At 44.5% G+C, this 11272-nt stretch overlaps 1 protein-coding gene across 2 annotated transcripts; it reads right to left on the bottom strand.

The window, feature by feature from the left end:
- Positions 1-1707: 1707 nt before the first annotated feature.
- LOC123105991 (probable low-specificity L-threonine aldolase 2) lies at positions 1708-4643 on the bottom strand. 2 transcript variants are annotated; one of them, XM_044528182.1, is made up of 10 exons: positions 4394-4643; positions 3522-3976; positions 3309-3420; positions 3148-3198; positions 2942-3013; positions 2713-2845; positions 2560-2618; positions 2371-2468; positions 2105-2171; positions 1708-1949 (listed from the first exon to the last, which is right to left on the bottom strand). In XM_044528182.1, the coding sequence occupies exons 2-10, from the start codon at positions 3962-3964 to the stop codon at positions 1881-1883; spliced, it is 1104 nt and encodes a 367-aa protein (XP_044384117.1). In that variant the 5' UTR covers positions 3965-3976; positions 4394-4643; the 3' UTR covers positions 1708-1880. The 2 variants fall into 2 exon arrangements, with proteins under 2 accessions (XP_044384117.1, XP_044384118.1); XM_044528183.1 differs by having other exon boundaries at positions 3522-3969; positions 4394-4641.
- Between the last annotated feature and the right edge of the window lie 6629 nt (positions 4644-11272).

Below are 11272 nucleotides of genomic sequence, written 5' to 3'. Positions count from 1 at the left end.
AGTACTTTTCAAACAATGTAGTAAAGTAGTATTTTGGATAGTATAAAAATTATTTTAAAATTATTATGTTTTGTAAATAGTATTACTACATTATTATTTTTAATTAGATCTTTGAGAATATTTTCTATTGAATAAAAAGTTTCTAGTATAATTGTATAGCTATACGTAATGTAGTAGTATTTTTTAAATAATGTAGGAAAATACTTGCTCCATCTCAATGTATATGACGTTTTTGTAGGCTAATATTCTAATTGATAATATGTTCTGTGGTCATCTAATATAATTGTTTGTTTTCAAATAATTGTTGTATATTCTATATTGTATCATGTTTTAGACGTTCTTATACTTTGAGACAGGGGTAGTAATATTTGGGATAGTACAAAAATTATTTTAAAATTACTATGTTTTGTAAACAGTATTACTACATTATGTACAAGGTTTTACTTAGAGGCGTAGAATAACTATTTGTAATAATGTTTGCAACAAGCTAATAGGATGTGCCTTTTTCCCGTTACGTGAAAAATAAGCCGTGTTAGTGTTGGCTATCTTGAGAGAGCTTTTGCCTCCCGAAAATCCTATACCTTCGAAAGCAAGTTATAAAAATTACCTTATTGTGAACATGTGTCATCCTCTCATTAATCCCCCCATCCCCCCCCCCCCAAAAAAAAAATTCCAGGGTGGGCCCCCCACTTCCCACCAATCAAAAAATACCAACTAATATCATACGTAAATCTTCGTAACTATTATAATCCATGCTCTTTTGCCTCCTAACCCTTTGCTAAGGGCCAAGAAAATAGGAGCAGTGACCCAACGCCACGCCATGCGCTCAGAAACGAGATCCTAGCCCTTCGCTCGTTCCCCACAAGACATTGGATCTTTTTAATTTATAGCACATATGCCCGTGCATTGCAACGGGAAAAATTGATGTTTTGTGCAAGCATAATGTCTCACAACACCAGATTTACTATGAAGAACATGCTGCAACGCAGCATCCTTCTACAAAATGACCATAAAAAATACGATACAATTTAGTCGTGTTATATTTTTTTTGCCAGGTATAATGTTCCATTGATTCCATTTAAATATAATCCATGCTTTAATTACCATGACATACTCACCCGTTTTAGTCGGGAATCAAATCCTTCCTTTTAGTAGCCGCAACACATTGAAGCCTACAGATCTTTTCTTTTAATTATCCTACCTTTTTATATCAAGTCCTTCCTTTAATTACCCTTATCTATTTGAGTATTCTATTTATTAAGACCATAATCTTTCTTTTATTTATTCCACCGGTTTACCCATAATTCTTTCTTTAATTAGCCACATCCGTTTAAATATTTTATTTAAGCCCATAATCCTTCCATTAATTAACTCATTCGCTTAATTAGCTCGCCTAAACACGAGGACTGCCACTTATATTTAGAGCGAGTTGAGATTAGTAAATGTGAATGGCGCATAGGTCATTGTTTTTTTTTTCAAAGATCCAGACAGAAGGTCATGTGATCAATTCCCACAATGTTGATTTATTTTGACCCAAGAAAAAACCCATCAACGTACAACAGGTGGATCGATCGTTCGGGCAATAGCAAAACATGCAGAACAGGTTCCCAAGCAGAAGAGAATACGCTGTCATGGTAGATGTAGCTGGACGAGGGGTACTACGGTCAAACAATACGCCAAACAAAGTAGACCATTGATCCACCTGTATCGTCACAACAATCCCTAATTGCATTGCATGCTCCCCAAGCTGAAGAACACAGAAGAACACGACCACATGCCCACGACATTGACACGACCACAGGCAATCAATTATTTCACAAACGAACTGGATAGTGCATCATGCATAGCAATCACGTAGTAATTCAAGAAGTGTGGCCTAGCTAGCTTGTGCCGTTGGTCGAACAACGCTCCGATTTGGCGTCGCAGGCCAGGATTTCCTCCACGGCTTCCTGAAAACAGAGCAACATATCAGTGATATCCCACCAATCACAGCATCATCGGTGACTTTTTTTTTTCCTTCGAAAGGATATGGTAACAGCCCCCGATCAGAGCAACGGTGATACGAAGGTCAAAACATATAAATCTGGAACAATTTCTGTAGTACCTCGATACATTTTAAAGTATACTGGATGTCGCTATCTGAAATTTGGTAGTGGACGACGAATCTGACGCTGCAAATTAATCAAGGGAGCTCAGAATCAAACAAAGCAGTGCGTTTCTTTTGACTAAATAGTACAGCATATTGTTTTAGTTAGAGACCAGTGCAAACAGACATAATTTATGATGCTTATGGTCAGGAGTTGAGCTTGAGAATATTAATAGGAAGTTAAGAAAAATAAAGAGAAGGAAGTCGAGCAAAGTGAACTGAACCTCTTGGAGCTTGTTGGCATTGCAAGCACATTGCGTTGTTTCAGGGCTTGGCACAGTTTGGCAGGTGATATGCGTGGATCCGCCATATCAAAGAATACCTAGCGAATGGAATACATCGCCGGAGGTCACAAACATGATATTTGATCTGAAAACATCAAGCTCAGTAGATAGATGGAATAACAGACTAACCATATTGGTCTCCACTGAACTCAAATCAACTGTGAACTGTTTGATTTTCTTCAGTCCATCTGAACATTTGGACAAAAGAAAACCAAATTCAGGGTTATATTGATGCCGTTAAGGGCCTGTAAATAGGATGGTGAAGATACGCCAATATGAAACCTGCTAAAACTTTAGCCTTCCGATGGTCATCCGCAAGCTTGCCTACGGTGTCGCGAACACCGACTTCGGCAGCAGCACAAAGGACTCCTACCTGCCTCATTCCACCACCCAGTGTCTTCCTAAGAATTTTAGCCTGAAAGAAGTGTGATATCTGTCAGATTTCCCTTACATGTTCTGTTAAGCAAGCAGCTTAAACTTACTAGCATGCAGAATATCTACCCATCATCACCTTGTGTATGAAGGCCTTGGTACCAACAATAACTGATCCAACAGGAGCACCTATCCCTTTCGACAGGCATATCTGCATTTCGACGTTTAACAGAGAAATACAGTCACACATCATATGTCAACAGGAATCAGCCCATTTTCCGTTCTTATGTGGGTTGCATATGCAATCTAGCATTTTAGTGTAGTGCCAAGCAGATTGATACATACCGAAACTGAATCGGCAGCTCTCACGAGTCTGTCAACGGGAACTCCAAGTGCCTGACAGGCACGATAACAGTGATGATCTAAAAATGTCAGGAGAAGATACACATGTCTTGTACTTCGACATCACATGCCGGTTAATTGATCCCATAGCAGTTGTTACTTACCACGGAGGCATTGAAGATACGAGCTCCGTCGATATGAAGCTTCAAGCCATGAGCCTTAGCAACTTCACCAACCTTGTCAGTGTATTCCACGGTCAGACACTTCCCACCCGAACTGCAACAGCAACAACAATAAAGATACTCCATCAATCAGGTAAGAAACAGAGTTAGTACTAGTATCACTCATAGTACTAACAAACAGAGCAACTCACTCACTTTCCATGGGTGTTCTCCAAGCAGATGAGCCTGGTGGTGGGGTAGTAGAGCGCCCCGTCCGTGCTCCGGATGGCGGCGACGATCCTGTCGACGTCCATGGTGCCGTCGGGGTTGTTGGGGACGGTCCGGGGGTGGACGCCGCCGAGGGTGGAGATGCCGCCGTGCTCGTAGACGTGGATGTGGGAGTCGTGGCCGAGGATGACCTCGCTGCCCCTGGCGTCGCAGTGCGCGAGGACGGAGATGAGGTTGGCCATGGTGCCCGAGGGGACGAACAGCGCGGCCTCCTTGCCCATGATCCGCGCCATCTCCGCCTCGAAGCGGCAGGCCGTCGGGTCGGCGCCCAGCACGTCGTCGTCCACGTCCGCCGCGGCCATGGCGGCCCGCATGGCCTCCGACGGCTTGGTCACCGTGTCTGAGCGCAGGTCCACCACCTTGGTCGCCATCCCTTCTGCAGACTCCAGTAGGATAACGAACGATCTCTCAATCAATTGTGAAGGCGTTGTGAAGCTGTGAACCACTCAAACCCTTATATATTGAAGGATGGCGACATTTTTATATATATTCTAGAGAAAGGAAAATGCCATACGGACGGCTCTGCTTTTCATTCGCTTTTGTACTACTACATTGCAGCAGCTTACTGCTCGCACGCAACGGACACACGACGACGACATGGCAAACTCTATCCTTCCAACGACCAGAGACTTTGGTGCCCCTACATGTCACTCATTTGCGCTGAGATTTTTCACGAGCAGAGCAGCCAATGCAAGGCTCTTGAGAAATCACAAGGGAAAACAACAAATCTACCCGCTTCATCATTCAAGAGCAACCCTATGGTATCGCCGCCGGAACGGATAAAAGAAGAAATTGCGCACCAGAATCCGAATGTAGCGGGAGGCGAGGTGGATGGGGACGGCCGGCGTCGAGCGGAACGCTGTGGCTTCCCTGCCTGCGGGTGGTGTGCGTACGTTGCCGCAGAGGAGCGGTGCTTTGATTTATAGAGGCCGGCGGCGCCGCTGGATCGAGGAAGAAGACGAGCTAGACGACGTGACCTAACCTTGCCGAGGTCGTCGGCTTTGACGGCTCGCTCGTCTCCACGTGCGCTCCTGCACAACCACGTCGGAAAAGCGGTGGCCCGTTGCTTTCTACTGGTGATGGGGCTACAATATACAGAGACCAAGTCGCAACCTTCCCTGGGGTCGTACTATACAAATGCAATCATCTCTGACGTCGGCCGGCTCACCTCACACCAAAACACTCATCAGCCCGGTCCAGAAATCCATCACAGAAAAGTTAATTGCACAAAAGTACCACAATTAGGACATTAAAAGCAGATTGATAGCAAGTTTGATAAATTTTACGTGTCAGTATCAACTTTGAGGCGCGGCGGTTGCAGAACAGACTAAACGACGTATAAATATGTATTGACGGAGAAACTGACAGCGGAGCCCGCCTGCCAGGGGCTGACGTGGAATCTTCTTTTACGGAAAAACCCCTCGGCTTATATTTAATCACACAATGGACCTCGTTTGCGGAAAAACTCAAAAGCAGGAAAAATAAATTTCGCGCGCCAATGGGATTCGAATCCGCGACGGACTGCCCGAGGGAAAGGAGCGCCGAACACTACACTACCCCAGTCCGTCGGATAAACTGGATGCCTGAACCTTTTTATACTATACTTCAGAAACCATTTTTGTTCCTGGACAACTGTTTCGTTTTTTTAATGCGTTTTTTTTGTTTCGTATTTCTTTCATCTTTTAAGGCACGTCCTGGCCTTCTTTCGGTTTTCCTTTTTTAAACTTTTGCGCATCTCTTTTATATATAGGTTTTGTAATAAATGGTGTACGCTATTTCAATACTTTTGACATTTTTAAAATTTACACTGAACTTTTTTCTATGTGGCATTCTTTCAGATATTGTATATTAAAAAATGCAATTTATATAACAAAATAGTTCATCATATATTATACAATAGTATTCGGTGTGTATTTATACAGTAATATTCAGTGTGTATTTTCAAAATATATCACAATAATATTAAAAAACGTCACCATATATTTAAAAAATGTTCATTTAAAAATAAAAAAGGTGTTCATATATTAGAGTTCAGTATAAATAATTTTCAGTGTGTATAAAACATTGTTCGTATATTATGCAATAGTGTTCAGTATGTATTTAAAAATTAATTTTCAGTGTGTATTTACAAAAAATATCACTTAATAAATAGTTCAGTATAAATTTAAAATATGTCGAGTACTTAGAAAATGTTCACCATTTACTACAAAACCTATATAAAAAAGAAATGTGCGTAAATAAAAGAAATGGAAAACCGGAAAAATACCCAAGATCTAAAAAGATAAAAGAAAATTAAAAATGATTTTACACAATAATTTTTTAATACATGTCGAACCATTTTTGAAATATACATGTATTGATGCTGAAACCGATGGGTGGGACCCACCTGTCAGGGGCCACATTTCAAAAAGGCGTCAATTATCAGTGTGTACATTTCCAAAACCTATGTATAAAAGAAATACAAAAACCTATATATAAAAGAGATGCGCAAAAGTTTTAAAAAGGAAAACCGGAAGAAGGCCAGGACGTGTCTAAAAAGATAAAAGAAATACGAAACAAAAAAAACGCATTAAAAAATGAGACAGTTGCCCAGCAAGAAAAATGGTTTCCGACGTATAATATAAAAACGTTTAAGCATCAGCTATATTGAATGTTGTGGCGAAGCGTAGTGGTCATTGGGACTTTCCCTTGGGCTGTGCGTCATCGGTTCGAATCCTCATGAGCGTGCATAATTTGTTTTTGCAGGTTTCGAGTTTTTCCCGCAACCGAGGCCCTTTGTTTGATTAAATATAAACCGAGGGGTTTTTCTGTAAAATAAGATGCCACGTCAGCCCCTGACAGGCGGGCCCGCTGTCAGTTTCTCCATCAATATGTTTTTATACGTCGTTTAGTCCGTTCTGCAACGCCGCGTTCAAAAGTTAGTATTGACACGTAAAAATTATCAAACTTGTTACCAATCTGCTTCTAATGCCCTAATTATGGTATTTCTGTGCAATTAACTCATCACAGAATCATCTGCAAAGGGTGGTTCACACCAGAGATGGCAACATATTCAGTTATTCAATCAGGATATAAGTTATGGATGTGTGCATCAAGAGATGCAGAAGCCGGGAGCATTCCTTCTTTTCGAAAAAAAATCAGGATACAAGTTGGTTTTAGTTTAGTTTAGTGGCCTCTCACCTTTGGCCACCTGACCAGACATTTGTCTTGCACTTCCACAAGTAGCTGCCGGCTGCCCTGGTATGCAAAAGGTAAACTAACCATATCGAATCAGCATATCGACGGGAGATGGGTGTAGTATTTATTTGTGTCACCTCATTAAGCTTGGTCAGTGAGGTAGTCCTGGATTAGGGGGTCTCCGGACAGCCGGATTATCTCTATTGGCCGGACTGTTAGACTATGAAGATACAAGATTGAAGACTTCGTCTCGTGTCCGGATGAGACTCTACTTGGCGTGAAAGACAAGCTAGGCAATACGGATATGGATATCTCCTTCTTTGTAACCGACCTTGTGTAACCCTAACTTTCTCCGGTGTCTATATAAACAGAAGGGTTTTAGTTCGTAGAAAGACAATCATAACATACAATCATACCATGGGCTAGCTTCTAGGGTTTAGCCTCTCTGATCTCGTGGTAGATCTACTCTTGTAAACACTCATATCATGAATATTAATCAAGCAGGACGTAGGGTTTTACCTCCATTAAGAGAGCCCGAACCTAGGTAAAACATCATGTCCCCTGCCTCCTATTACCATCCGGCCTAGACGCACAGTTCGGGACCCCCTACCCGAGATCCGCCGGTTTTGACACCGACATTGGTGCTTTCATTGAGAGTTCCGCTGTGCCGTCGCCACCAGGAAGGATGTCTCGTCCCGTCTTTAAAGACGGCACTATTGCTGAGGGAGCTTTGGCTATTGGTCAAACTCTCGGCTAGGTAGTTTTCTTATGACCGCCTGTTCGGCCGCTGCGCCGACGATGACTTCTCGGGTCATCGAAAGCAATCTTCACATCAACTCGGAACTCGCCGAGCAGTTAGATCCAATGGAGCTCTCTTCCCTGAACGAGCTCTTGGATCGCATCGCCGCCCTGGGAGTCGCTACAGACTACGATCAGATTGGGCCTAAACCCGATCTGAGAGAGATCAACTCTCCCCAGGTCACCCATCATGTTGCAGTGGTGGAGGAACAATGCGGCAACCCTTCATCTATCTTAAGGACTAGCTATGTCCGGATTCTCGATCCCTCCAAGCTGGATACCCGCGGAGGGGAGGACGTCACTCAAGGCCTGAACCTAGAATCAGGCAGCGGGCTAGATTTATCGGAAAACATCCAAGAATCCAAACTTTTGAGTTCGGAAACTCCTTGGCCCCTGAGTCTCAGATTGGGTAAGGATTCTGATTCAATTCCACCCACCCACCCAAACATACACGATCTATCCCAAATTAGGCAAGAGCCCGAAGAAACAATACACCATTATAGGGCCAGATTCCTCCTGGTCATGAACAGGATAAAGGACTGCCGCGAAGAAGACGCAATTTCATTCTTCTGCAATAATTGCATGGACAAGGGAATCCTCAACGCCATAAGTCACCGCGAAATTACACGCTTTGCCGACTTGATGTCCATAGTACGAAAGTACTGTGCGATGGAAAGCGCCTGGAAAACCGAAATAAAATTTTGGGATAATCCGGCCCTGAATACAAACCCAGTCCGAAATAAAAGGGTGCATTATCACAACACACCTGGGTTAACTACCAAAAAGCAAAAGCCCTCTACGGGGCAAGGAACCATACTGGAGGGATGGCTCAACGGACCCTGCAAAATTCATAGTACAACAGATGCAATACCAACGCATAGCCTTAGAGCATGTTGGATACTCCGGCAGGTGGCCAAAAGTGGTGAGGATCTACTCCTCCCAAAAACCACAGAGCACCATCCCGTGGACAACAATACGGTGTTAACGGCCTTTGAGACCTTCGCGTCAAATAATAGACGCAAGCGAACACTCCGCAGCATGGCCGAAATCTGCCACATAGCAGAAATAAAATCCTTGGAGTGACACGGCTATTACCTTCAATGCCAGTGACGAACCCAAATTCTGAACAACCCGAGCACCAGCCGCACTGGTCCTCAGTCCAATCGTGGACAGCTTTCGACTCACCAAGGTACTCATGGACGGCGGCAACGAATTAAACCTCATCTATGAGGAAACTCTTCAAAAGATGGAAATAGACTGGAGCCGCATTGAGCAAAGTAACACAACCTTTAGAGGAATCATCCCCAGTCGGGAAGCACGCTGTGCTGGGAAAATCACACTAGATGTGGTATTCGGCACGCTGGATAATTACAGGTCCGAAGAAATTACATTCCAAGTGGCCCCGTTTAGCAGCGGATACCACGCTCTACTAGGGCGGGAGGCGTTTACAATCTTCCAAGCCATACCCCATTACGGGTACATGAAGCTCAAAATGCCCGGGCCCAACGGAATCATCACTCTTGCTAGTGATCCGGACATAGCACTCCGCGCCAAAAATAAGACAGCCGCACTGGCCCTCGAGGCACTATCCGAAGCCCTAGCGGCCGAGGAACTAACTGTGCTGCGCTCCACGGTGAACAGGGACGATGTGATACTCGATAAAAGATCCAAGTCCACCTCCTTTAAACCAGCGGACGAAATAGTCAAATTCCAAGTCCATCCAACGGACCCTACAAAAACAGCTTCTATCGGGGCACAATTAAACCCCGATGTCGACTCCGCACTGCGAGAGTTCCTACGCGAGAACTGGGACATTTTTGCCTGGCACCCTTCAGACATGCCAGGAATCCCACGCAGACTGGCTGAGCACAACCTAAATATCCTAAAAGGATTCAAGTCAGTCAAGCAGGCTCTTCGACGTTTCTTCGAGCCTAAGAGACAAGCTATGGGAGAGGAACTAGCCAAGCTATTGGAGGCCGGATTCATCAGAGACATAAAATATCCGGACTGGCTAGCAAACCTGGTAATGGTACCAAAGAAGGACAAATCCTGGCGCTTGTGCGTCGATTTGAAGGACCTTAACAAGGCCTGTCCAAAGGATCCCTTCCCCTCCCCTGCATCAATCAAATCATCGCTGCTACCGCAGGACACGATTCATTGTGTTTCCTCGACGCATACTTCGGCTACCATCAAATTAAAATGGCGGAGCCAGACCAAGCCGCAACGGCATTCATCACACCATACGGCCCATTCTGCTTCAACACAATGCCCTTCGGGCTCAAAAACGCAGGCGCAACATATCAGCGCATGATTCAGACATGTCTGGCAAATTAGATCGGCAAAACAGTGGAGGCATACGTGGATGACGTGGTCGTTAAAACCAAGCATGTCGAAAATCTAGTAGAAGACTTGAGGCTCACATTTGACAACCTCCGAACATATGACATCAAGCTCAATCTGGAAAAATGCGTTTTCGGCATACCAGCCGGAAAGCTCTTGAGATTCATTGTCTCCAGTAGAGGTATTGAAGCTAATCCGGCCAAAATCCGAGCGTTGTCACAGTTGGCTACCCCAACAGACCTCAAACAAATACAAAAATTGACTGGATGTGTGGCGGCTCTAAGCCGCTTTATCTCCCGCTTGGGAGAAAAGGCATTACCCCTTTATCGCCTCCTCCTGCGCACCGAACGCTTCGAGTGGACGGATGCCGCCTCGGCCGGACTCAATGAAATAAAAGCCATATTGGCAACAAACCCAGTCCTGGCTGCGCCAAGCATTGGCGAACCAATGCTATTATACATTGTGGCAACTCATCAAGTAGTAAGCGCAGTGCTCGTCGTCGAGCGAGAAGTGGACGGACACAAATTCCTCCTTCAAAAGCCGGTTTACTATGTGTCCACTGTCTTTACTCCATGCAAATCACGGTACCCGCATTATCAAAAGATAGCGTACGCGGTATTTATGGCATCCCGGAAGCTGCAACACTACTTTTAAGAGTGTTCGATAACAGTAGCCTCGGAAGTGCTCCCTCTGTAAACTAATATAAGAGTGTTTAGATAACTAAAATGGCGATCTAAACGCTCTTATATTAGTTTACGGAGGGAGTACCACTTAACGATATTATAAACAACCGCGACGCGACGGGCCGGATTGCCAAATGGGCCATTGAGCTCCTCCTGTTCGACATAACTTACAAGCCACGGCGAGCTATCAAGTCGCAAGTTTTGGCTAACTTCTTCGCTGAGTGGATGGAAGCCGAATTCCCTAAAGAGTACGACACATATTCAAACTGGATCATGCACTTCGACGGCTCCAAAATGTTGGCTGGTCTGGGGGCTGGCGTCGTTTTGACGTCCCCAACAGGAGATACCGTCCAATACATACTACAGATAATGTATACGGACTCCAACAACGCAGCCGAATATGAGTCCCTTCTACATGGTCTCCGGATGGCAGTATCTATGGGCATTCAACGCCTAGAGGTGCGAGGGGATTCGAACCTCGCGATATCCCAGATAAATGGAGACTTCGATGCCAAGGATCCAAAAATGGCAGTTGATCGCAATGCCGTCCTAAAAATGTCAGCTCGGTTCGAGTGGCTCGAATTTCACCATGTGGCTGGGGAAAACAATCAGGCGGCGGATATCCTCGCCCGCATCGGCGCAAAACGCGACGCGATCCCTCCCAACATATTTCTGGAACGG

The sequence above is a fragment of the Triticum aestivum genome, chromosome 5A (genome assembly GCF_018294505.1).
Source record: "Triticum aestivum cultivar Chinese Spring chromosome 5A, IWGSC CS RefSeq v2.1, whole genome shotgun sequence".
In the NCBI taxonomy this organism is placed as follows: Eukaryota; Viridiplantae; Streptophyta; class Magnoliopsida; order Poales; family Poaceae; genus Triticum; species Triticum aestivum.
Note: the sequence above shows the minus strand (reverse complement) of the source record. Positions and strands in the feature narration are given on the sequence as shown.